The sequence below is a fragment of the Myotis daubentonii genome, chromosome 1, assembly GCF_963259705.1.
Source record: "Myotis daubentonii chromosome 1, mMyoDau2.1, whole genome shotgun sequence".
Classification (NCBI taxonomy): Eukaryota; Metazoa; Chordata; class Mammalia; order Chiroptera; family Vespertilionidae; genus Myotis; species Myotis daubentonii.
The window spans coordinates 25,255,779-25,283,437 of record NC_081840.1 but is presented as its reverse complement, the minus strand read 5'-3'; the positions used below and the strand labels follow the sequence as shown (position 1 = coordinate 25,283,437).

At 47.1% G+C, this 27,659-nt stretch overlaps 1 protein-coding gene across 3 annotated transcripts in view; it reads left to right on the top strand.

Annotated features, from left to right (window-relative positions):
* TTC9 (tetratricopeptide repeat domain 9) overlaps positions 1-27,383 on the top strand; it is a 35,073-nt gene extending 7,690 nt beyond the window's left edge. For 2 of the 3 annotated variants that reach the window (XM_059691841.1, XM_059691844.1), the window contains 2 exons: positions 17,623-17,805; positions 19,808-23,360. In XM_059691841.1, coding sequence (XP_059547824.1) covers positions 17,623-17,805; positions 19,808-19,887 — 263 coding nt within the window. In that variant the 3' untranslated portion in view covers positions 19,888-23,360. Of the gene's footprint in view, positions 1-17,622; positions 17,806-19,807; positions 23,361-26,237 lie in introns of those variants that run through there. The other variant, XM_059691847.1, reaches the window with a different exon arrangement.
* The last annotated feature ends 276 nt before the right edge of the window (positions 27,384-27,659 follow it).

Sequence of the window (27,659 nt, the reverse complement as noted above, 5' to 3'; positions counted from 1 at the left end):
CAAGGTGAGTGGGGGCAAAACCCAGGAAAGCTGCTGTGGTCCTGGAGAAGAACCTGACCCAGGCCCTTTTGGATCTAGATGCCCTGGGTTCTATCCTCACAGACCCTCATCTCCTGACTTCCTAGAGAACCACTTCCTGGGTGAGGAGGTGAAACCTATCACTAAGATGGGCGACACCTGACTCAACTCGGCAGGCTGGTGGGCCTCACCTGGGCTGGGCCAGTATCTCTTGGAAAGGCTCACCCTCAAGCAAAACTAGGAGCCTTTGGAGCCCAGAGGCCTTTGAGTGGCCCCTGTGCATCCCCCTGGTGTCTGGCTTCTGCCTGAGCTTCTCCCTGCAACCTCTAAGCAGCCTTTTAACCACCCTAGAGCCTTCCCCCATGCCTTGGACCAAATGGGAACAATAGAGATTTTTCAGCAAGAAAAAAAAAATCTGAAATCATACAAGTGAAGCTGTTAACTGAACTTGAAAAAGGGATGGGGCAGAAGAGTTGCAGACAGAGACTAACTTTTTTATTATTCAGATTGTATTGTTTTTAGAGTATTTTAAGATTCACAACAAAATTGAGGAGAAGGCACAGATATTTTCTCCCTGCCCCCACACAGGCATAGCCTCCCCCATTATCAACATTCCCCACCAGAGTGGTACATTTGTTACAATTGATGACCCTACGATTGCCAAATCGTAATCACTCAAGTCCACGGTTAAACGTTCGGGTTTGCTTGTGTGTTGTACGTTCTCTGGGCATAGACAATACTAGTATATGACATGTATCCATCACTGTGGTATTATAGAGTGTTTTCACTGCCCTAAAACTCTCTGTGCTCAGTCTCTTCATCTTGTATCTCCTGCTCCTAACCCCTGGCAAACACTGACTTTTCTTTTTACTGTTCTCCCTGGTTTTGCCTTTTTCAGAATGTCATGTAGTTGGAATCATACAGTGTGCAGCCTTTTCAGATTTGCTTCTTTCATTTAGTAACATACATTTAAGGTTTCTCCATGTCTTTTTTTAACTTTTTATTTAAATTTTCTCTTAATAGCCCATAGTAGGCCACATTCCCCTTTCTCCAGTGGCCACCACCCCAGTCCACACACAGGGCTAGGTCCTGGCAGCATGGTACTCCCCACCCCCTTGGAGGGGGGTGCCCTTCTGGACTCAGTAGCATGTTAGTGACAGTTTGAATCTGCTGGTGAGTCAGGGAAGAGAGTTGGGTCAGAGCTTGTGATATACCCGGTCCTGATCATGAGCGATGTACCTCTGGTGTTAATAAAGGGATAGTGTGGGTGCTCAATGGCCAAGGTTCTTGTAAGCCCCTGAGCCCAGTGATGGCTCAGGCACAGCAGTCTGAGAGCATCAGAGGGAAACTCACTCATTTGTAGTCTTTTCTGGCTCTTCAGAGGCCAAATTTAAATCCTTTCTCCTCAAAACGTGGCATGGGCAGTGGGAACCAGGGGTCTGGCCAGATCCTGCTGCTAACTTGCTCTGTGACTTTGGACAAGTCACACAACTCTGCCTTCAGGTTCCCCTTACTTAAACAGTGCAGGTCAGATACCCTCCAGGTCTCCTTTTAGAAGAGTTAAACATCTAGTATTTTGAAGGCCCTCAACCCCCTACCCCCTTGGCCCATCCTCTCTGGTAACAGCCAGATTTGGTAAGGAAACCGGAAGCAAGCTCTCCTTTATTCCAGTTTACTGGTATCTGCTGATGAATAATCATTAAACGATCTCAACTAAGATTTCTAAGGCCACCCTTGCAAACTGGGTGATAGACCAAAATAAGGCCGCAGCCCCCCAGGTACATCTCTGGGAGGTACCAGGGTGGGGGTTGGGAACCTATGTACAATATTATCTGGGTCCCAGAATCTAAACTGATGGCACCAAATGTTACCTATTACTGCTATATGTTCCCAGATTGTTCCAAAATTCAGACTTTGATTGTGGGCAGGCAGTCATTCACCATCAGAAACCTGGCAATACTGGCTACATTAGACCAAGACATCCTAATGGCAAGAAAGAAAAAAAAAAGCTTTTAAGAAATGGACCGGCAGGACCAAGAGTTTCCGTGAACAGTTTGGCTCAGGGATAGCGTCTCAGAGTTGCCGCCCTTGGTCCAAGGCCGGAGGTGCCTGAGGAATGAGCATCTGGGGATGTGATTCTGGGCCTATTGCTCAGGCTGAGTCCGAACTGAGCTCCTTTCTCGAATGGACCTGCACCCCCAGGTTGTGGAGGCCCCTGGGCCTTGGGAACTTGTGAGGACTCTTCCCAGACCTCGATATAAGGGGAGGACTGTATCCCTGTGTGTGCCAGTGAGGGCAGGAAGGAGGAGAGAGGATCCAAAGGAACTGGCAGGCAGCAGAACTAGATCCCAGGAAACCTGCAAGGCACATGGCCCAATGGAAAAGAACTTCACTTAGCATAAGAGGATCTGGGTTTGAATCCTGACTTCCCACCAACTCCTCCGTTAACCTTGCACAGGTCCCCACCGTACACAGGTCTGTTTCCATTACAGCATGGAAGTAATAATATGTACCACACAGGATTGTGATGGTGAGTAAAATTAAATGATGCAGGCACACATGCCTAGCACAGTGCCTGGCCTATAACAGATGCTTAATACATGATGGTTATACATAAATGTAACTCCTACCCCAGTAGGTACTAAAGCAGGAAAGTATGTGAGAGGGGAGGAAAAAAGGACCTAGCAAAGGAAGCTGTGGGGGACTATGGGAAGCAAGTGAGTGGGTCAGGGAAGTTTTACCTCCCTGAGTGGCTGCAGGATAGGGGAAGGTGAGCAAGGTGTGAACCAACAGCGTTCAGTGTGGTATTTCCTATCTAGTGCATTCTTGGGCCTAACGAGGGTGGGGGGCATGGGGATGGGTAGAAGATGGATGGGTAGAGGGTGCTGAATGAACAAGTGATCCACCAGGCTTCCTCTGTAGGGCAGCTGAGCTCCAGAAGAACCAAGTGCTCCTGGGCCAGGGCGGCTGTGCCTACTTCCAGCTTCTCAGCATATAGGCCGGTCCAGGAAACCCTTAGAAACTGCTGGGTCTCTGGCCTGAGACTGTGCCAGCGAATATGCCTCAGTTAGACAGCATCTGCTCTCTGCCACTTCCGTACTCTGCCCCAGGGTTCTCTGACCCTTTCTTTGAACTGAACTAGCAACGCAAGAACCTCGGGCTCTCCCACAAGTCAGACCAGTTCAGAGACTGAGAGCAGAGAGTGAGGAGTTGCCAGGAAGAGAAGATCCAGGCTCTGATCAGTCAGTTCTTGGGGCGCTTCACAAGCAAGAAGCTTCCTGGTGGGGAAGGGAGATGGAGGAAGTCGAGGCCTGGGAGAGAGGGAGACAGGAGGAGAGGCTGCGAGGCTGGCAGCCTCGTGTCTGCTCTGCCTGCTCCGTACGCCTCATGCTTGTGCCAGCTTCTGGAGCCCCTTCTTTTTTTTTAAATTTCTTTATTGGTTAAGGTATTACAAATGTGTCCTCATCCCCCCATTAACTCCCAGCCTCCCCCCTGTCCCCCCCCCCCCACTCATGCTCTCATCCCCCTGTTGTCTGTGTCCATTGGTTTGGCTTATATGCATGCATACAAGTCCTTTGGTTGATCTCTTCCCCTTACCCCCACCCTCCCCTACTTTCCCTCTGGGGATTGGTAGTCTGATCGCTGTTTCTCTGTCTCTGTTCATCAGCCTATGTTGTATTATGCTAAGTGAAATAAGCCAGTCAGAGAAAGATAAATACCACATGATCTCACTCATTTGTGGATTATAGAGAACAACATAGACTGGAGCCCCTTCTTGATGTCGAACCAGGAAATGTGCACGTGAAAGCACTAGCAAGTGTGCGCCTTGGGCCCTCCTTTTAGTCCCGCCTCCAGGCGCTCCTCCACCAGACTGCCCAGCAGTGCCCTCTCAGGTCTGGGTTCCCCGAGGCGGTGCCCCATGAGCAGGCAGTGCTTTCTGCGCTGGAAAGCAGAAGCCTCTCCCGCACCTCTCCTCCCTGCTGTCTTCGAAGACACCATGGGCAGGGGTGATGCTTCAAAATAGCTTTCTAATTACAAAAGGCAAACATCGTCACCGCAGAAGATAATTGAAAATAAATGGCATTCAAATCAGAAAATAAAACTCAACTTGTCACCCGCCCACCCCAAGATGCCCACTCTTTCCTGTTTGGGTTTATTTCCCTCCAGTCTCCCCCTCTGTGTGTGTGTAACATGTCTATGTCACCCAAACATCAGCCAGCCCACTTCGAGGTCGACCTCTCTCCAGCTTATTTATAAAAGCAGGGGTTTGCCCAGCCGCTGTCCATCAGTGGTTGAGCATTCACCTATGAACCAGGAGGTCACAGTTCAATTCCCATTCAGGGCACATGCCTGTGTTGCAGGCTTGATCCCTAGTGTGGGGAGTGCAGGAGGCAGCTGATCAATAATTCTCTTTCATCATTGATGTTTCTGTCTCTTTCTACCTCTCTCTTCCTCTCTGAAATCAATGAAAAAATAAAAATAATAAAAAAGGAATTGTCCTTATCAAGTTAAAATAACATTATCCTATATAATAAAAGGCCAGCGACTGTAACGGCGGAATGACCGATCGACCAGTCGCTATGAGGAGCTGTGACCACCTCTCGGTCCCTCCCCCAAGCCTGCAGGCTCTGGTCGCTGGATGGCCAACAGGGAACCATGGGGAACTGGGTGGGTGGCAGCAGGGCAGGACTGGGGACTGGCTCTTGGTCCCTCCCCCCAGCCTGCAGGCTCAGATCGATCGCCCAGCCAATGGGGAACTGGGGTGGGTGTAGGCGGTAGAGCGGGACTGGGGACTGGCAAGCGGTCGGAAGATGGCCCTGATCACAGGCGAGGCCTAGGGACCCTGCCCGGGCACGATTTCGTGTGCTGGGCCTCTAGTATATATAAAAAAGCCGGGGTTTGCCTCACATGTGCTGGGGCTGCTGCTGAGAACTCCATCTCCTTTTCTTCCTCAGCCCCCACAGGATGCTGCCGTCCACCTGGGGGTCAACCAAGGGCCAGTTCTGCTTCCCCTCATTGCCTCTTCCCTTTCACACCCCGTGGTGCCACATCGGGCTATAGTCACAATAGCTTTTACTGAAGGTTACAGGACACAGAAGGAGTTTCCATCTCAGAAATGGAATATTCAAAACTCTTTTTCCTAAAACTCATTTGACCATCAGGCTACCAGGAATTTCTTATTGCCTTCTCACCTTGTGTGGCAGGTTCCAACTCCCTACCGAGCTTCTCAGACGTTCCCCCCCTCCAGCCCCTCTCCACATCCTAGGTTCTCCTACTCTCAGATTCCTGTCATTTCCTATGCAGAGCAATTTGGCCATCTTTGCATCTCAAATCTTCACTTCTTCATGAAGCAGTTGATGAGGGTATTCTAAAAATAAGGTAATTTCTTCCCTAAGAAGCATTCTGATGCCCACTGTTAAAATTCTACACACACACACACACACACACACACACACACACACACACACACATTTTCCACAAGATTCCATTCTACTGCACAAACTTTTACAACCTTTATTTTTTTCCACCAGTAATTCCCATGGGAAACGTTTTTTCAGTGTCATTATGTATTTTTCTACGGCATGATTGTAATGTCTGTGTCATGTTCCATTATACCAACGTCCTGTTATTTATTTAGGCGGTTTCCTGCTGATGGATATGTAGGTGGTTTCCAACACTTTGCTCTGCACACACAGGGCTGCCACAGAGAAACCACAGAAGTGCTCTTTCTGCTACACACATGCCTGTGAACTAACTTCTCCCCACATAAACTGGTGACATGATGGTTGCTCCGGTGTCATGGAGGGATGGTGGGAGAGGCCATGGAACAGGAGGGATGTTGCTGGGCTCACAGAGAAATGGCGGGAGAGGTGATAAGGACACGGGAGGCATTCTTTAAAGTCCAGAAAGAGAACAGGATGGAATTTTGGCTTCTGAGATTCCCCCCTCACCCATCCTGGCTCAGAATTCCTGCCGAAGGGCATGACATGTGTCCTTGGCCAGAGCCAACAAGGAAAAGATCATGTCAGGCAATGGATTTCTTCTGAATTATTTCTGGGCATATACTCATTATTACATTCCAAATGGCCCAGCTGGTCCCGTTAAAGTCCCACTGCCAACCCAAGAAAGGGGTGTTAATGAAGATTCCAACAAAAGTAACCCCGTCTGCCTTCTCCCTACTACTCCTACCCCTCTCTGTGTATACCGCATTGAGATCAAGTGTGAGAGGGGCACGGGTGGGATAACTTGTATGGATGCTCCATAGCACCGGGTCTGTGTCTTCCCTCATGAACACTGGCATGTGACAGGCACCAAAAAACTGAGCTGACTTCAGGCTTTGGCATTACAACTCTATTGAGCAGATTCCAATATTTCTTAAAGGACTATCAACATAAGCCTTCTGCCTATAAGATTTTTAGACTGGCTTTTCACCTTAGCTCTTCTACCTGCCACTTTGACAGCAGTCCTGGCCAACAAAGGGTGCATAAGACTATAAAGTCGTTGATGATATCAACACCTTCTGAATGCTTTCCCTTTTCCTCCTAAAGCTCTGAGCACAGGCCATGATGAATGCATCCTTATGGAACACCTTTACTAAGAGCCTCTGCCCAGGATTGTGTGGAGATGGTGAGAGGGGTGCAGCAGCCCTTGTTTGAGCAGTCCTGGAATGCTGGGACGGGGGAGAGGGGGGGTCCAAGGGAAGAATTCAAAGGGTCGGAAAACAAAGAGCAACTTGGGAATGGTGAAAAGCAGAGATCCCCAAGGACAGTGTTGCTAAAACAGAGAAAACAAAAGAAACACTTGGCAGTGTTTGCATCAATCAAATGCAAGCTGTGCTAGATTGGGGGGAAAAAATAGGTCAGAAATGAAAGTGTGTGGCATCGGAGGGGAGTCAGCCCACTAGGTAAAGCCAAAGGACTCCTGGTAGAGGGCGCAGCCACTGCAGCAGTGGGAGGACTCTTTACCTGGGCACCAGGCACTGCCATTCTACTTTTGTCGTAGCTTCTCAGGGCCTTCGGCTTGGAAGAGGCCTTTAGAGATCAGCGTGTCCAGGTTTCCACTCTTTACCACCAGCTCTGCAGGAGTGGAATCAACATGGGACTTGGGCTGAGACAACCCTGGCTCTTTCCCTACAAGTCAAATGGCCTCGGCAAGTCCCTTAACTTCCCCTGGGAGCTTTTGGAAGCAGGGCTGAAAGTACCTATTTCCCAGAGTCACTGTGAGGGTCAATGAGTTATATAAGACCATACAGATGTTAGGTATTGCTACTTACTGAGCATACAATATGTGCAAATCACTATGACGTGGTTTTGCTGTGAGTGGACTTAGAGATGCCCTACCTACAGATGCTTGCTGGAAGGGCGAAGGAGACACGGTCCATTAATGACTGCAGGGATGGGCATCTCCTGAGCCTAGCCTGTGGCTATGAAAAGTAATTTTTCCCTTGGGAAAACGAAAGGGTCAATTGGATGATCATAACTGTAGATTTGACCACGTCAGAAAAAGACTCCCCATCATGTTGTGTGAAAGCATTACTATTAGGTGGTGGTGGGGTATGTGTGTGCATGCTATAATCCATAGGTCATAGAAAAATAATAACTTCTCAGCAAGTTAGAAACAGAGGGAAAGTACCTAATCTTAATAAAGAGCATCTACCAAAATACTTAATGGTGAGAGACTAAATTCTTGCCCTTCTGACCCAGGAATTGCACTCTTGGGCATTTATCCCAGAGAAATGAAAGCTGTCTGTGAGTGTTCATAGAAATGTATTCATAATAACCCAAAACAGCCCAAATGTCCTTCATCATATGAATGGTCAAATAAACTATGGTCCATCCATACCATGGAATACTACTCCTCAATAAAAAGGAATGAACTATGGATCCATGCAACAACTTGGATGTATCTCAAGCGGAGTATGCTGAGTGAAGAAGAAAGAAAAAATAAGTTCCAAAAGACTTCATACTGTGTGATTCCATTTATATAACACTTTGAGATGTTAATTTTAGGGGTGGAGAACAGATTCGTGGTTGTCAGGGGTTAAAGAGATAGGGCCCAGACCGGTTTGGCTGAGTGAATAGAGCGTTGGCCTGTGGACTGAAGGGTCCCAGGTTCGATTCCAGTCAAGGGCATGTACCTTGGTTGCGGGCACATCCCTGGTGGGGAGTGTGCAGGAGGCAGCTGATCAATGTTTCTAACTCTCTATCCCTCTCCCTTCCTTTCTGTAAAAAATCAATAAAGTATATTTTTTAAAAAAGAGGTGGGATACAGGAAAGACATGGATGTAGTTATAAAAGGGCACCAGGAGGAATCCTATGGTGATGGAACTATTCTGTAACTTAACTTTGGAGGCAGAGGAACCTACATATGTGACAAAATGAAACTAAACACATGCACACTCGCATTCAAGTGAAGCTAGGGAAATCTGAATGAGATCTGTGGATCGTATCAGGGTCAATAGTATAGTTGATATATTGTACTACGGTTTCATAAGATGATACCATTGGGAGAAAACCAAGTAAAAGGTACATGGGGGATCTCTCTGTGTTATTTCTTACAACTGTATGTGAAGCTACAGCTACCTTGATTAAAAAAAATTTCAATTAAAAATAATGTTGTGGGGGTTAGTTTGCAAGCACCAGGTAGGTTAGGAGCTGTCTCAGGAAGAAACCAGAGATGTGTCGTGTCAGCTGTATTAGGATAACAGTAGACTCTCAATGAAACCGGAGATCATGGTGGTTTTAGAACTTAAAAAAAAAGTGTTGGTGGACACTCTGCACTTGGTTTCTCTTTGAATGCAGAGAAACAAGTGGGGTAGAGGGTTCTGGAACATTCTCTAGGAAGCTTCCAGATGAGAAGTATACAGATAAAGTGAGCACAGTTTGGCACCATCAGGTCTTACATGTAAGCCTCACAAGAATCAGAACTCAGAGCTCAAATCTACCTGATGAAGGAACTGAGTTAATATTCACTACAGCAGTGGTTCTCAACCTTCCTAATGCCGCAACCCTTTAATACAGTTCCTCATGTTGTGGTGACCCCCAGTTTCATTGTTACAAATTGAACATAATTAAAGCATAGTGATTAATCACAAAAACAATATGTAATTATATATGTGTTTTCCGATGGTCTTAGGTGAGCCCTGTGAAAGGGTTGTTCGTCCCCCAAAGGGGTCGCGACCCACAGGTTGAGAACCGCTGCACTACAGGCAGTTGAACATCCTAGGAGTGCAGTATGCGTGATGCTTGAGCACAGCCTTAGGTGCCAGAAGGCTTAGTCTCAAATCCTAGCCCTGACTCTTACTAGCTTTGTGATCTTGGGCAAGTGACTAAACTTCCCTGGGCCTCAGTTTTTTTCCATCTGGAAAGTGAAAATAATACTAGAACCTCAGTGCCTGGCCTATTCATGCTTAATAATCTGCTCTTATTCTTATTACCCTTCTGGGAGGATGGATAGAACATCTCAGCCTTTTGTTTCTCCATTTCCCTGGCCTGGTCTCCTCTTCTCCAGTGAGAAGTCTCCAATCACTATGAAGAGAAAAGCCTAAAGTGTCACAAGTTGACTAAGAACAATTGTTTGTCCACATGTACAGATTTTCACATGGTCATCTGGTGGGTAATCCTGGAGCTCCACATGGCTATCCTGGGTTCTAAAAGCTTAACCAATTATATGGTTCTTAAGAAATGTATATCCAAAGTGCTAGAACATAAAATCTCAGGCGATAAGGAGGCCCACCTATAGGTGCCCATTAAGAATGTGGATTACTGCCTTGCCATTGTGGCTCAGTTGGTTGGAGCATCCTCCTGTACACCAAAAGGTTGCCAGTTTGATTCCTGGCCAGGGCACATACCTAGGTTCCATCCCCTGTATGGGCACATACAGGAGGCAACTGATCAATGTTTCTCTCATATATCAGTTTCTCTCTCTCTCTCTCTCTCTCTCTCTCTCTCTCTCTCTCTCTCTCTCTCTCTCTCTCTCCCCCTACCCCTCTCTCTAAAAGCAGTAAAACATATCCTGGAGTGAAGTTTATCTTATCAATAAAAATATGGATTACTGGACTCTTGGGAATCTGCATTGCCCGGCATGGGGTCTGGGAATCTCCGTCTATACTAATAAAAGGGCAATGTGCTAATTAGATCAGACGTCTTCTGGACAAAGCCACAGTGGCAGGGGCTGAGGCAGAGGTGGTTAGGAGTGATCAGGCCGGCAGGGGAGAGCGGTTAGGGGTGATCAGGCAGGCAGGCATGCAGAGGCAGTTAGGGGCGATCAGGCAGGCGAGCGGTTAGGAGCTAGCAGTCCCAGATTGCGAGAGGGATGTCCGAGGGGTCCTAGATTGGAGAGGGTGCAGGCTGGGCTGAGGGACCCTCCACCCCTGTGCACGAATTTCATGCACCAGATCTCTAGTGTTGAATAAGCTTCCATGGATGATTTAATGAGAAACACTTGTCTGTAGGGTTCTGTTCAGGTGTCAGGGTCTGGAGCTTGGGAAGCATGGGCTATTTTCATCCTGCCAATAAGCCTTCAAGGAAAAGGTAGGTAGCAACCAAAATTACCTTCATTTTTACCCACTGCAACACTGAGACCCTGAGAGGTGAGGTGTAACTCAAGGACACCAATGATGCCAGTGATGCTAGGGACGTTGTCGTGCATCAACTAACTCAGAGGCACCAAACCTGGCCAGCAACTTCTCCATTGAAAGTACTTCCCTCTTCCCTCATAGGCTCTCTCATGCCTTACAGTCTCAGGAACCAGGCCTATTAATTTTCCTGCCACTCTGGCTTTTGGAGCTCCTAGCTCTCTTGAATCTAGGACTCCAGAGGAGCCCAGTGACTTTGGGTCCCTCCCTCCACCCCATCCATAAAGCTGTCAGCCAGATACTGACTATCGAATCCACTCATCCATTCGTGGTGAGGGGAGGGGCTGAGAGCAGGGAGCAGGCAGCTCTAATGTTTGGGGTGTGGAGGGGTGGGGGTAGAACCAGCTGTTGACTCAGAGGCTTTCTAATCTATGAGAAGAAAATAGGCCCAGAACCCCACCCATTCTTTCCCTCGAGCCCCCGTTTCTGACTGTAAAGCTGCTTTGGTGATGTTCTTTGCCTGTACCCGCCTATCCCCAGGGGGGAAAACACACCTTTGAAAGGAAAACTGATAAGTAAAAGCAAGCCTCCAGCCTAGGTTTGGGAGACATTCGTGGCAGGTGGGAGTTTATGTGCAAGCCAGACCGTGACACAAAAATCAGAAATCAAAAGAAGAGAGTTGTTTGCAGAGCTCTGAAGGCAAGCATCTGTATACGCAGGAGCGACCATCAGCACTTTCGTGGAAAGGTGAGATTGAGTGGGTCGCTGCAGTCCTGTGACGGAGCCTCCTAAGTAAAAGTCACCGTCATGTCACTGCACACTGTGTTCCCATCGCTCTGCCATAGGAAGACCCACCACAATGCGTCTGACCTATTCCTAAAAATGTGCTTTAAATTCAGCTGTAGCTTTGTGTATGTATTATCTATTGTGTGTAGGACTCAAAGGGACATTTTCTCTGATGAAGGTACATGTTGCTGGAGAAGCCATATTTGACAAATGGCTTCCTAAAGAACTAGCAGTTAGGAGATTGAGCTGAGTGCCAGCACTGTGTGAGACATATAGTACATTAACTATGTCATCTTATCATCACAGGAGTTCCCACAAAGGAGATATTACCTCCATTTAACACATGAGAAGGAGGCCCAGGGAGATTAAGTAACGTACCTGAGGGCCTGGGCTAGTGGGTGGCAGAACTTGGGTTCCAGCCCGGGAACGTGTATGTCCAGATCCACCGCTGCTGTTCAGCCAGGACCACCCAGAACTGGCACGATACTCTGTGCCTATTCAGTGTGGTTATGACCCATACCAGCGGCTGAGTATTCTGAATGTCACCTCTGTCCAGATCCACGCTCCTTCCACTTGACTACTATGCCATTGCCCTTTGAAATCAATTCGAAAACCAATCAAATAATTTGGTTAACTTTTGGGAAAATTTCTCCCAGTAATGTCATAGCCCCTTCTTGGTGCCACCTCCCAAAGGAATGGCCAGCAAGGTGTATGAGTTTCCTGAGGCTGCTGGAATAAAGGACCACAACTGGGTTGTTTCAGATAACAAATGTATTGTCTCGCAGATCTGGCGGTGAGGAGTCTAAGATCAAGGTGTGGCCAGGGGTAGGTTTTTTCTGACCTCTTTGAGGGAGAATCCATTCCCTCCTACCTCTGGTAGCCTCCAGCGTTCCTTGGTGTGTAGCTGGCTGTCTTCTCCCTGTGTCTTTTCACATTGCCTTTCCTCTGTGTGTCAGTCTCTGTGTCAAATGTCTCCTTTTTTTTTTTTAAATATATTTTATTTATTTTTTTACAGAGAGGAAGGGAGATAGAGAGTTAGAAACATCCATGAGAGAGAAACATCGATCAGCTGCCTCCTGCACATCTCCTACTGGGGATATGCCAGCAACCCAGGTACATGCCCTTGACCGGAATCGAACCTGGGACCTTTCAGTCCGCAGGCCGACGCTCTATCCACTGAGCCAAACCGGTTTCGGCCAAATGTCTCCTTTTTCTAAGGACACCCACCGTTTTGAATCAGGGTCCATCCTAATGACCTCATTTTGACTTGATTACCTCTGTAAAGACCCTCTCACCAGATACGATCATGTTTTGAGGATTCCAACTTATCTTTTGGGGAGGACACAATTCAACCCCTAACAGTGAGGCAGCCGCATAGAGTAGGTTCCTTCTCCTCGCTCCTGGCCCCAGATGGGTCTTTCCTTCCCTCCCATCCAGGGAAAACTACCGTGAATCAGCTGAAAACCAATGGCTACAAAAACTTGTTCGGCCTCCTCTCATCCAGTTTCCCTTCATCTCGTGCCAACGAGTGGCGTGTTGCCCAGGCAGTCACTATGCCCTGCGTGCACCAGGAAAAACAAAAACAGGTTGCCAGAGCCAGGAAAACCTGACATGTTTTAGCCCGAGGTCTCACAGTGGTTTCTTTGGGGAACATCAAATGATTTCCCTTGTCTGAGTGCATGAGTGTGCAATGGGGTTAAGTTGCTAGTTGTCTTAAGTTTTCCTACCACAGATCCCTTAAGAAAGCCTGCCTGGCCTTTTCATAGAAACATCCCCTAACCACCCAAGGTGGGCAATGGAAGAGGAACCTCCACGTGGAAGGGGCGGTTGGAGACTTACAGCCCCAAGTCTTGTCCCAAATGTACCTTTCTCTTGTAAGTTGCACATGAGGCTCAGGGAAGGCTGTTTCTCTTCCAGCACTTCTTCCCAAGCATGAAGAGAAACTCGCCTTAATTCTCCACCAGCCCATCAGTCCCAGGATGCAGTGTTTGGTTCATTACCTGATCCCAGTGGCCTGTGGGGTGCCCAGTGCAGTTAGGCATCTCTTCTGGCCTTGACCGTGGAACACAGAGGAAGGTAGTTTACACAGGTGACCTGTCCTTTGCCAGGGGTTACGTGGATTTCCAAAGGCTTCAAATGCAAACTCGCAAGCACCCATGGTCAAGAGCACAGTCTGGGAAGCCTGGCAGAGTGGGTGGATAGCATCATTCTTCCACCTCCTACTTGAGTGACCTTCAGTAGATTACTGAAATTCTATGGAACTGGGTTTCATCATCTGTAAAACAAACAAAAATAGAACCTGTTTCATAGAGTTACTGTGATAATTTAAAGACATAGGATATGTATGTAAGGTATTGAGTTCCACCTCTGACACAGGGGTGGTGGTGGTGGGGATTAAAATGGAAATAAAGGAAGGGCAGTGAGATGACCCAACCCATTCTAAGGGTCTACTGCACCCCAGACCCTGGGTAATGGGCAGAGGGACGTGGAAGGGAACATCAGAAGACTGCTGGTCAACCTCTCCTTAACTTTCTCAGCTCTAAAATGTGCCTTAAAAACATCCCAGCTTATCTATCCCATGGGCTTGTTACATGGACCCCAAGTCGCTCCCCAGACAAACTAGAGAGGTCTCCCAAAAATTACCTGTAGGTAGGGCTGAGGGCAGCTTTCCAGACTCTCTCTTACCCGCTCCACCCTGGACCCTCTTGAGAGCTCTGGCCTGGCACCCCTGCTTCCTTATCTGGATGGCAGCCCATCCGGACCGGAGCTAACTCTAGACTTCTCTGTCTTCCTGGGCTCTGCCTCTGATGCCAGCAGGGACTCCACACCCTGGGACCTGCCTGGCCTCACCGCCCAACAGGTCTGAACCCTAGGCCAGAGCCAGGTATCACAGTTCCCACCGGATCTGTAGGGGAAACCATGACATTTTCACCAAATGAGTCCCAGAAACTGTTATTCCAGAAATTGATTGCTATTGTTCCTTTAGCCCTGGGGACGAGGGATCTTTTCCATTTCCAGGCCTCTTTCCCCCACCCCCACCCCGCCCCACCTCCCACCTCTGCCCCTCACCATTTTAGATGTTCAAAAACTGTGTTTTAAAGAAAACGAAGTTCCCTTTCCTAGACTGCTCAGGTCAGCAAACAGTGTTTGGTGGAAAACTGGACAGGAAGGAGCTGAGATCACATTGGATAGGCACGGGGAAGCTGAGACAGGAAATCCATCAGTTCTGGGGACAGATGTTGAAGCCCGAGTCCCCCACAGGTAGTAGCCAGAGGTTTACACGCAGGCACCTCGTGGCAGAAACCCCTCCATGTCTGCAGAACTCTGTGAGCACCAGGGCCGACCCCACAGCTGGGGGAGGAGAGGGAAGGCGAGTCGGTGGCATCCGCCCAGCGGGATAGCCCCTGGTGTGTCAGCAGATACAGATCATCTGTGACAACAGCCGCCCACGCCCAGGCCCACCCCAGGCCCAGGGGGCTAGCGGCAGGTGGCTTTAGCTGACTTGTTTGGCTTTCTGCCTTGTGGCCAGTGGAACCTGACAGGTCAGTTTCCAGATCTGGGCTGATTTTCTTTCACTTCCTGGTTCTCACACCTTCAACTTGAGAAGCTGTGGTTCCCCTCCCCCTCACTCTGCAAGAGGATGTGTTTTGTCCACAATGCCCAGGGAAAGGTCTGGTCTCTTAATCAGCCATTCTGAACCCTAGGAAGTTATTTAAGGGATCAAAACAGCTGAAGTTAGACCCCTGAAGATTAAAATCAGTGACTGGCCTCTATCTGAGGACAGTTCTTCCCATGTGGGAGAGACCTGAGCACAGAAACCCGCCAGGACGCCCCTCGCCCCACCAGCCAGGTCTCGGCAGGAAGGAGCAGCTTTGCCTCCTAAGTCTGTTCTTTTAAATTGATCTTTAGAAAGAGAGAGAGAGAGAGAGAGAGAGAGAGAGAGAGAGAGAGCGAGAGAGAGAGAGAGAAACATCAATGAGAGAGAAATATCAATCTGCTGCCTCTTGCATGCCCTACTGAGGATTGAACCTGGGCATGTGCTCTGACCAGGAATCAAACCGTGACCTCCTGGTTCACAGGTCAATCCTCAACCGCTGAGCCATGCTGGCCAGGCTCCTAAGTTTGTTTTTATTTGCTTCGGAGAAGGTGCCTTTTTTTTTTTTGCAATCCCTTTCACACTTCTTTACTGAATATTTGAGTGATTGAATGGAGATGGCGGTAGCTCAGCAGGGCTGGGATTATGGCAAGGCCAGTGAGGCGACCAGGGAGCCAAACTGCAAGAGGCACTCGCTCTCGGGTTCATACAAGTTCTCACCCTGGTCGGACCCTGACTGCTGGTGAGGGGAAGCTTCAGGGGGAGATGGTTTGCTCAGAAATGGCTGACTGTGGAATAGTGAGGGGCCCCACCACAGGCACCTGCCAGCCTTGCTTCCTCTTGCCTGGGACGTCCAGGCCTCTCATGTCCACAGGTGTGCCCTGTATGGCGGCTGGGCACTCCCTATTAGAAGGCCTCTGCTCCTGGGAACTGAAGAGTGAAACGTGTATGAAAGAGAACTTGAATCAAGTCAGAGGTAGTTGTCACTGCAGGGGTGCAGGGCTGAAAAACATTATAATAATATTAAATACCGCTTTGGGTACTTACCATGTACCACGCCCTGTGTTAAATACATTATGGCCATTATTTTATATAATCCTCTCAACTCAATAAAGAACTTGGGCTCTAGAGCCAGACAGCATGAATTTAAAGCTCAGCCTTGCCGAACCGGTTTGGCTCAGCGGATAGAGTGTTGGCCTGCGGACTAAAGGGTCCCAGGTTCGATTCCGGTCAAGGGCATGTACCTTGATTGTGGGCACATCCCCAGTGGGGGGTGTGCAGGAGGCAGCTGATCGATCTCTCTCATTGATGTTTCTAACTCTCTGTCCCTCTCCCTTCTTCTCTGTAAAAAATCAATAAAATATATTTTTTAAAAAATAAAAAATAAAGCTCAGCCTCGCCTCTTTCATGATGTGTGACCTTGGGAAATTACTTAACCTCTCTGGGCTTCAGCTTTCTCATCTGAAAAATGGGAATAATAATAGAACTGACATCATGGTATTCCAAGGATCATATCCGGCAATACAAGGAAAGCAATGAGACAAGCATCTGGCACAAGATAAGCACTGGACAAGTATTAGCCATGGTTAGTATTGTGATTGCCTCTTGTAGCTTATTCCTGGGGTTGCCACAACAAAAGTCTCACAGACTGGTGACTTAAACAATAGAAACATATTGTCTCACAGTTCCAAAAGCTAGGAGTCCATGATTAAGGTGTTGGTAGGGCTGGTTCCTTCCATGAGCTGTGAGGGAGAATCTGTTCCCTGCGCCTCTCCTCGCTTCTGGGGTTTGCTGGTTTATAGATGATCATCTTCTCCAATGTCTCTTCACTTCTTCTTTCCTTGTGTGTCTATCTCAGTGTCCAAACTTCCCCTTTGTTTGAGTCTGTTTGGGCTGCTAAACAAAAATACCATGGGTTGGGTGGCTCAAACAACAACCCCTTATCTCTCACAGTTCTGGAGGCTGAGAAGTCTGAGATCAAGGCACTGGCAGATTCGGTGTCTGGTGAGGACCTGCTTCCTGGATCTTAGCTGACTGTTTTCTCACTGTGTCCTCACAAGGCAGAAGGGGTAGAGGAGCTCTCTGGGGTCGCTTGTATAAGAGTACTAATCCCAATCATGAAAACCCTGTCCTCACGACGTCGTCTCCTTCCAGAGGTCCCTCCAAACTGGGAATTAGTTTTCAACATATGGATTAGGGGAGGGAGGGTGGAGAAACACACACATTCAACCTATAGCACCCTTTTTATAAGGACATCAGTAATAGTGGCTTAGAACCCACTCTCATGACCTCTTTTAACTTGATTACTTTGGTGAAGACCCTATTTCCAAATTAGGTCACATTCTGAGATACTGGGGATTCACAATCCAACACATCTTTTGTAGGGATGGGGTGGGGGAGGGGGAGAGACACAATTCAACCTATGGTACAAGACTAAGGAATTTGCTCAGTGTCACACATCTCATTGGTGATGAAACTGGGTCCTAGACCCCAGGATTATTTGATGACACATTTCATGGCATGAACCCCATGTGAAGCCCCAACATTCTTGAACCTTCTCTGGATGGGGAGAAAGAACTAAAGAGAGACATTCAGAGCCTACTGCTACTGTGTTGATGGCATTTCCCCTGCTTTCTCTCTTCTCCAGCCTGCCTGCTCCAGGCTGAGCTGGTAAACTATGAACGAGTCAAGGAGTATTGCCTCAAAGTCTTGAAGAAGGAAGGGGAGAACTTCAAGGCCCTTTACCGGTCTGGTGTGGCCTTCTACCACCTTGGGGACTATGACAAAGCACTCTACTACCTGAAAGAAGCAAGGACCCGACAGCCAACAGGTAAGGCAGAAATTGATGTGTTTTCTCATCGTCAGCCACCTCTGGCAGCTCCTGGAGCCCTCTCATTGGGATGGGCAGTTCTCATGATATAGGGCCAGGCAGGTGCAGAAATGGCAAATTAGGGGTCAAGTGGCCGCTAGAACCTACAATGAGGAGAACATACAGTCCTTGCATTTGCCCAGGGAACTTGGGCACCTCCTCTCTTCAAATTGAATATAGAATTCTTTGTCTTTTCTAATCCAGAATCCAGCTTTCTTCACTTATTCAGTAAATACATATTGAATTCTTATGATGTGCCCAGATTTCTACTGGGCACCAGGGATGTGGATGAGAAAAGGTGGCTCATATATTTGAGGAGCTCACACTCTGGTTGGCAAGACAGAACACAAAGGAATGATTTGGGTGCTGAGCCCAGTATCTTCCAGGAAGCATGCTCTGCCTTCTCCAGTCAGATCCCATTCCTGAGAGGATGCGTTATCTGTACCATTCTTGCAAATTCACATCCACAAGCTCAGCCATTCTTTCATCCCACAGATACTGATTAAGCAGTTACAATGGCCCAGGAACTGTTCTCAGTGCTGAGTAGATGTCAGGGAACGAAAGAAAGCTGTTACATTCAAAGAGTTTATGATACAATGGAGGGAGATGGACAGTAAGCACCTGGACAAATAGATAATGCAATATTTAGTAGTGTTAAGTGCTATGAAGAAAATAAAGCAGAAAAAAAGGATCAAGAGTAAATGGGGTGCTATTGTAGACCTGGTGGCAAGAAAGAACCTCTCTGAAGAGATAACATTTCAATAATGACTTTGACTTGATGTTGCCATTGTTCATGGGGCTGACTTTTTAAAATGCATTTCTCTTTCCAAGAAGTCTTTAAGAACTTTAGGATCAATTTGCAAATCTCCAAATGTATACAGTTTTCTTTATTTTTGTAAGAGCACCAATATCTTTATGTTTTGATTAGTTTTCTGAAATCAGTCATGTTCCCCCAACTGTACTGTAACCCACTTGAGGACAAAGAACTGGACTCAATCAACAGAATTTTCTTGAACACCTACTGTATGCCAGCACTGTTCTGGCTGCCATGTGTGCCATGTGTGGCATATTTTAGAATGCTACAGCATTCTTTTCTACTTCTGGAAGCGAACATCTCAAGCAGCCCTGTAACTCTTATATGCTGGTATGTGCAGAGCTAAACAGCTCTTCCGCATCATACCCCACTCACCAATTTAAAAGCTGGGATTGGGGGATAATTTCCCAGTTTGAGGTGTGGTGGCCTGACTCTACTTATAAGGACAAAAATAAGACAATGAAGCAAAGTCATTTTAAACTCTTCAATTTAAAAAATTACATTCAAGTAATATTTCTTCGTCATTAGATTAGCACTGTTAGGCTAACCTATTTTGGCCCTCATAGAAATGTCATGAGGAAGGTATGACCCCCAGGAGAGGCAGGCTTTGGAGTCGGATGCACCACATACTGTTTGTCTGCTTGGGCATCACACTTAACCTCTCTGAGGCCCAGTTTTCCCTTTTGTCACAGGGAGGGTGATGCTACATACCTTGCAGGGTTTCAAGGAGGGTTAAATGAGATAACATGGCACAAACTAGGCATTCATAAACGGAAGTTATTTCTTGCAGACAAGACAGGAGGCTCCGAGAAGTTGGTAACGTGCCTGGACTTAAACTCTAAACAGAGCCTCCGCTCACTGTGCTGACTCAGGAGCACGGGGATATGCTGTTTCGTAGAAATAAAGGGGGACATCCCTCCCCCTCTCCTCGCCTTCCCGTCTGTCCCTGGGTCAGGGTGACCTGTCCACATTTGCTAGGGGGAGGCCATGGAGGAGAATGCCAACGTCCTGGCTGCCCTCTCAGGACCTTGATGACAGCTGACATCATGGACCTTCGTTGACTGAGGATGGCCTGTCCAGGATCTATAGCTGTAGGCCCAATACTTCCCCTCACCACATGTCCTCTAAGGTGTGTTTCTCTCCTCACAGACACCAACGTGATTCGGTATATCCAGCTGACGGAGATGAAGCTCAGCAGATGCTCCCAGAGAGAGAAGGAAGCCATTTAACTACAACACCTCTCTAGACTTGCACTTGCGCCCGACCCTGGACTTGTAGGCATCCCCTGGCAGAGAGCCCCTCCCTGGTTTCTGGTCCTTTCTCCCAACTCCTTCCACCAGCCCCTCCCCCCACCCCCGCGCCCTTCCCATCTCTTCTTCCTGTTGCCCCTCAACTATTGTCTACTCCCAGTGTGAAAAGAAGGAGATGCAAATTTGGAATCTGGTGGGTTGCCCTGACAATGGAGATATCTTCTTCTCTAGCAGGTCATTCACTGAGAGGGACCTGACATCTGTGGGGACAGCCAGGGAGGACTCTCACAGACCAGGAATGCCTGGGTTTCTGACAGAGGCAGATCCTGGCGGTTTACCGTCCCAAAGGCAGCAGGCATGAAACCCATGGCTGGACCCTGCACACCTTTCTGACAGACCAGAGCATCTCAAGGCAATTGTGACAGATCCAGGGTTGAGACAAACACCAGGAGCACTGGTTGAGGCAGGAGAGAGACCGTGAACTTGTACACTGGATTTCCCCACCTCTACCCCCAGTAGCCTCCGCCCCTGCCTCTCTTCCTTGTCTTGGCTTGTGCTTTCTTCTCTTGCCCTTGGGGATCTGAGACTGTGCCAGAATTCACATGCCATTGACACCCACTCTCAGTGCCCTCTGGTGACCACACATACCATCCTCCCATCCCCCAGCAGACAGCTGTGACAGCAGAAGGGTAGGGTCAAGTGGGCCAAGGGTTGACCACTAAGGGGATGTGGGGAAGGAGAGGTGACGTCCAGGGGAGAGAGCATTGTATAGACTGGGCGACTCATTAAGTGTAAATAAAAATAAATTAACAGGCAGAAACTCCTGTCATTTCTGTTGGAAGCAGCCCACTCCCCCACTGTTACTCCCTCCCCCAGCGAACTCACTCAGAGCTACTTCCAGCCAGGCAGGATGGGGCTTCCCCAATGGCCATTTGTTCCCTGGTCTACAGCGCTGGCTGCCTCCTCTGTGTGTGAGAGTAGGCTGGCGTGGGGATTCTGCCCACGGGGTTGGCTTTGTGGGACTTTGTGGGACTTGTACAGCCTCTTTGATGACATTAGCTGGACTCAATATCTAGCACAGAGAATGTGTTCAACAAATATTTGTTGAGTGAATAAATTATGACTGCAGACTGGCTCTCCTGCCTTAAACTAATTTTATCCCAGCCTAGTCTCCTGATATCTATGCTCTTCATGCCATGTTGCTTCAGTCAAATAAGAAACATTTCCTGAGGGCTTCTTGTTTGCCTGCCATTGTGCAATATGCTGTGGGACATAGGACATGGTCCTATGGAAGAGTCCAGAAATGCTCGTGTGAGATTATTACCAATGACACCTTTCATTTATACGATGCTTTAAATTTTTCAAAGCACTTTCATGTATCTTCCGTGTGATTAGTGAAAGAAACAGTATTGTACAAATTAAAATATATACAGATGCAATAATGTTCATAGTTAGCATTTATTAAATGCACTATCCTCAGCTCTTTACATGTATAAGCTCATTTCTTTCATGCAATTACCCTATGAGATGGCATTTCTATTTGAAGGATAAGAAAACTGAAAACCAGAAAAACTAACTATCCCAGCCCAGCAAGTGGTTGAGCATCAGCCTATGAACCAAGAGGTTACGGTTCGATTCCTAGTTAGGGCACATGCCTGGGTTGCGGGCTCGATCCCCAGTGTGGGGCATTCAGGAGGGCAGCCAATCAATGATTCTTTCTCATTGATGTTTCTATCTCTCTCCTTCTCCCTTCCTGTCTGAAATCAATGGAAAAAAAACTTATAAAAGAAAAATGAACTGTTGCAAGGTGGCATGGCCTTAAGTGGAATAGCTAGGATTCGAGCCAGGTGTGTCTGACCCCAGAGCTCTAGCTAAAACTACTCTATAATTAGTTTCTGCTCTACCAAGTATATTGAGCAGTTACAACCACTCAAGAGCAGGACCGTGTGTGTTACATTAAAAAGTTTTGACTGTAGTACCTGAGCTGCCTCTTGTGTTTAAAATGCCCAAAGGAAAAGAAAAAAAAAGGTCCCTAACACTAAACTCGCCAGTCGCCAGGGTGGTAATAGGCCAGGAAAAGAGCGCTGAGCCCCACAGGTATTTCTGCGTATTGTTCATCCTACTTGCTGATGGGCCAGCATGTGTCCAGACAACCCGCCTAGCTTTCCTCACCTCATCCCAGCTTTGGGGAAGAGTCACAATTACAGGCCGAGGATGAAAGGGAGTACCAAGTTGATGATGGGTTATTTGTTTAATCCGGGGCTCCGCCACTGCAGGGTCTCATGGCTGCTGAGGGGCCCAGGAGCCAGCAGCCCAGGGGTACTCACGTGGCTTCTCAAAGGCTTCTCACCGGGACCGGAAGAAAGTTCCAGGAATATCCAAGGGCCCACAGTTGCTTGCCTGTAGCTCAGCCTCTGGAGAAGGGGAAAGGAAAAGGCTGTAACAGCTGCCCCATTCTACCCCACCCCTAACCACAGCCCTCTCCCTGCCCTCTTCCTCCAAAATGGTTTCACGTGACCCCAATTCAAAGCCACCCTGCAGTGTACATAGCACAGGCAACCGTGCAAAACCCCCTGCCCCCAAGCCTCCAGTCCAGAAAAGCTCACGAGTTGGCGAACTGCTTGTTAGAATCCGAAGGATAAGATGAGGTCAGAGGTGGCCTGTAGAACGAGTTCAAACTGGCAGGGTCTTCCTTTGGTCTTGCATTCAGGAAGGACTCAGTAACTATTCCCAACATGGGTCACAAGAGAGGTCAAAAAGTGAGTTGCGGTGAGACCGGACAGATGGGACTAAGGTTGTTATCATCCTTCCAAAGAAAAAGGTTGGAAACCAGAACTAAATGAGCACAACCTCATGGGACATCCTAGTACAAGGGTACAGGCTGTCTGCTTGTCTGGTGACTTAGATACACATGCTTATTGGAACTCCATTCACTGTGACCCAACGTTAAATGATCCCAAAGGAAAAAGCTGCCCGGGGTATTAGCTGATGTCCGGGCTGAGTGGTGAATCTTCTGTTCACTTGTCCAGCAGAGGCGTCAGGGAGCTGCTAAGCAAAATCAGGGGTGTTCGCCTTCCCGCCCGCTTCCTTCTCCCCGCCCCTCGCGCACACAGGGCTTGCCATGTAACTGCACGCTGTGTTTGCAGATGTCACTGCTGAACTCTACCTGGAGCACGAAACCTGGATCTGACCTGCTTTGTCATCTCCTGCTTGGACTTTTGGGATAGACTCTTTGGGAAGAAAAATTATACCTTTCTTGTAATGATTATAAATGTCTCACATGTGTATTGTGAATTTTAAGGCGGGGGGGGGGGGGGGGGGAGACAAACTCCAACCCACAATCCTAGTACCCAAGACAAGCATTATCTCCCTTTGGGATATATCTTTTGGTTCTCTTTGAGATAAATGCACACATGCACATACACAGTTTGTTGTGGGGTGTTGTTGTTTTTTTAACAAAAACTAGAGCACATTGTATATATATATTTACTCTTTAATAACTTACTTTTCAAAATGTGCATATTTTAGAATATGAAATACCTACACAGACACAAAATTCAAAAATTACAAAAATCTCTATAGTCAGAAGTAAATCTCCTTCCCACCTCTCTGCCAGCATCTAATCTCGCTCGTATATCCTGTATGTCCTTCCGGAGACATTTAAGCATTTTCAAACATATGTCCATGGTAGCATATGGACGCACGTTTTTGCACCGTGTGCCACTTCACTTATTATGTCAGGAGCATAACATCTTGACATCTTTTTTGCGTGTCTCTCGAACTTTTCAACATCATTCCCATTCTACAGATGGGCCCTTATTTGATAACCAATCTCCTAATAGTGGTTATTTCATTTGTTCCCAGTCTTCGTTGTAAATAAGGTTGCAACAGACATTCTTGTAGCTAAACTGCGCACAAGGAAAAAATTGCTTGGCTATCTTTAAGAATTTTGATAGAAGTTGCCAACTGTCCTCCAGAGTTTGTACCAAAGCGCTCTCTTATCTGCCGCTTGAGAATGCCCTGTTCCCTGCACCCTCACTCGTGGTGGGTATTAGGCCTTATCACATCTTCACCAATTTGTTTAAACTTGCATTTCTTTGGTTATTATTGATGAACATCTTCATATGCTTATTGATCAGTTGTACTTCTTTCTTTGTGAAATTTCTATTCATTTGATATTGGTATGTTTACCTTTAATATCAACATGTAATTTTATTACAAATATTATTTTTGTCAAGAAACACTGCAAATGGGCTTTCCAAGTGCTTTGCTTTCTAATTTTGCTGATGGTGCTTTTTGACATACATAAATTCTTAATTCTGCAATCAATTTGTTCCTCTGTTGCCAGCTTCTTCTGCCTGTGGCTCACTCTCCCGTTTCTGCCAGGTGGCCCCTCTAAAGCACACGGATGGTGTCGCTCTGTAGCTTGAACATCTGTAGTGGCTCCTCATTCACTTTAAAAGCCAAACTCCTTAGCATAACACACAAGGGCTGTCATGTGATTTCCCCCACTGGCTCTTCTGGGCTCACCTGCTGGTCTTCTCAGGTGCCCTGCATTCCATTGCCACACAGCTGCTTGGCAGTCCCTGAACCCATGTTCGGGGTCTCTGGGCCTCTCCATGCTGTTCCCTCTGCCTAGCTGCCCATGCCTTACCCCTCCAGCTCCCTCTTTGCCTTGCTAACCCTGTTCGGACCCTAAGCATCACTCATTGAAAGCAGTCCCTGACCCCTTAGTCTGCGCTCCTAAAGCAACGTGGGCCTACCTCTGGCCAGCATTTGCTACAGCGAATTGGAATTTCCTGTTTATGTCTCCCCCGCTACCTGGATATTCAAGGCAGGCTCTGTGGTTTGTTCATTTTTGCAGCCAGAACGTCTAGCACGACGCCTTCACATAGCAAGTGCTCACTAAATGTTGAGCATGGAGCTTGGCACGGATGAATAATGGATTCAGTGGCAGATGTTACTTGAGGTAAATGCAGGGCCGGGCTGGGTCTGTGCTTCTGAGAAGTGAAGAAATCCTAGGAGACTTGGGTTATAAGAGAAGCCAGGTGCTCCACTGCTGTGCTTTCCAAAACATCAGAATCACTTGAAGTAGCTTTTTAAAAATGCATCATCTCAGGCTCTGCCTTAGATCCATTGAATCAGACTCATGGGGATAATGCTCAGCATACGATTGTGTGTGTGTGTGTGTGTGTGTGTGTGTGTGTGTGTGTGAGAGAGAGAGAGAGAGAGAGAGAGAGAGAGAGAGAGAGAGAGAGTCCTAAAGTGTTTCTGATGACCAGCCAGGTTAAAAAGCTGCTGCTGAAGTAGTCCAGCAGATAAATCAAAGCCCCTGGCTCCACTATTTCAAATCATGTGACCTTTGCAGTGGATCGATGGAGCTTTATTCAAACACCAGCTTTGACATCTACTGGCCGTGTGACCTCAGGGCAGTTGCATGACTTTTCAGGCCCTCATTAGCCTCACTTAAACATGAGGACAATATTATATGCCCTTACAAGGGTGTTGGGAGGATTAAGAACTACCTGTCTCCTAGCTCCGTGCCTAGCACAGAATAAGCATGAAATAGAACATTCATTTCCTTCCCCCCACCCTCAGCCTCAGTTTCTTCATCTATAGTTTGGCTGCTAATACCTGTATGTTTGCCTTCCACATTCCCACACCGAACTCCAGAAGGTACAGGACCAGGACTTGGGCGATGCAGGGGGCAGAGGAAGCCCCTTCTCCCACCGCATGCTCTCTCCCAGCATAGCAGAGAATGCATAGCAACCACCTGGAATGATTCTGATGCTTTTCAGACCCAGTTGTCTTTTAGTCGCATCCAAAGATCAACACAGTTTTCTTCCTGTGGCTCCACCCAAAGGCCAGTGGCTTTTCACCTCCAAAGTGAAGGCGATTGATTGTCAGAAAAGGGAGTAGTCATTGCCTGCTCCCCTTCCCGCACCCTGGGATCCTCATCCCATGCCTCAGGGTTGGAAAGACAATACTGAATGTGAGGTCAAACTAGCTCATTAACAGCCACCTCAATTAAGATGCCCCTGGTTCCCATTCCCGGGCAGCCGAGGCAGGGAAAATGCCTTCAGTCCCTCAGGCCTGACAGAGTTCAAATTACCAAGTCAGCATGAAAAGTCCCACTCTAAATGGACTGAAATTGGATTCTATTAAAAACCGCACTCACTGAGGCCCTTGGCTATTAATATTTGCTCCAACATGGAGGAGCGGGAGGAGGCAGAGGCTCCTGCAAAAGGTTGGAGATTGCAGCTGTTCCGTGGAATTGCTTTTCTGGAAGCGAGCCTACATTTGAAAGCTAGATGTGCCCTGTTTTCAACCGTTCACAGAATATTAGGGCTGGAAGGAGTCCTGAAGCTCTCCTGTCTTATAGATGAGGAATCAAGTCCAGAGAAGGCAAGTGACTGATTCAAGGTCACACGGCTAGTCAGTAACAAAACCAGAACTGGAATGCATCTCAGTTTTCTGACAACGAACTTAATACTCTTTCCACTGAACCTCCAGCCGATACACTTACAAAGCATCTCTCTCTCTCTCTCTCTCTTTAAAATATCTTGCTGTAAAATTATTCTCTTTTAAAGAAATGTAACCTAAAAATAAAAGGCCAAAGTAAGAGGCAAAAAAGTATTTATTTGAGATAAAAAAAAAGAAAATAGCTACTCAAAAAGCACTGATTCAGGAAGAAACCCTAACTCAGATTTGGGCGGAAACCCAAATCCAAACTCCTCAGCTTAGGAGACAAAAGCAAGAGGTATTTATGAAAAAGGGGACAATTCTATCACTTGAAGGAAGGCATTTCTACTGGTGCAGATAAGCTAACAGAGTGACGCTAATTCAAAACAATGTTTTAATTTTCAGTCCAGTAGTCATCAGCCCAGTAGTCATATCTGCTTCTTGTTACCCTTGCAAACAGTTCTTTGGGACACAATGTTGTCTTAGGCCCAGTGCAAAGGTTCCTTTGCTGCTTTAACATCCAAAGATTTGAGGCATAAGACGTGCAAGAAGGGTCCTCTGGGATGGCAGCTCCAACTCCATTTTAAAGTGGCTCCGTGTATATGATAGAAAGAAGGAACATAGTACTCATTCATTCACTCCTTCACTCGATCTTTACCATTCCAGTCCCTTCGGTATGGGCGGTTCAGTGGTTAACAAGGTATTTTCTCTGCTTGACAAGCTTACAGTCTACATCAAGCATGTCAAACTCAAATGCTAACACGGGCCAAATAAACAAGGTTTAAGTTTCTGTGGGCCGCAAAAAAACACACAAAAGCTTCAATTTTCATAGAAACGTAGCTTTATTTCAATAGAGACATGCTGAATACAAAGGGCTGAAATAAATGAGTAATCGTTAACATAAAATAATAGAACATTTTAAGAAAAATTAATATTTTTTCTTGAACATTAACTTACCAGACACTGAATAACTGCACAAATTAATAAGCGTAAGGCAAATAAACCTATTTTTCTTGTTTTCCAAAAGCAAAATATTCCCTGTTGCGCACACCAAACTAGTCAGCCCAAGACTAATGATGTGGCCATCGGCTGCTAAAATATTCGCTGCTAGTATTAGCGTAGAGAAATGGTGCGCCTGTGCATAAGGCGCGTAAGGGAAATGAATGCAACACGATTATAGTAATTAGTCATTAGCAAATGTTGTAGTTTGTTATTAATAATTACGTAGAACAGGATATTGTAAAAATTAAGTTATGAAATTTTTATTAAAATATTTCTTACATACCGTT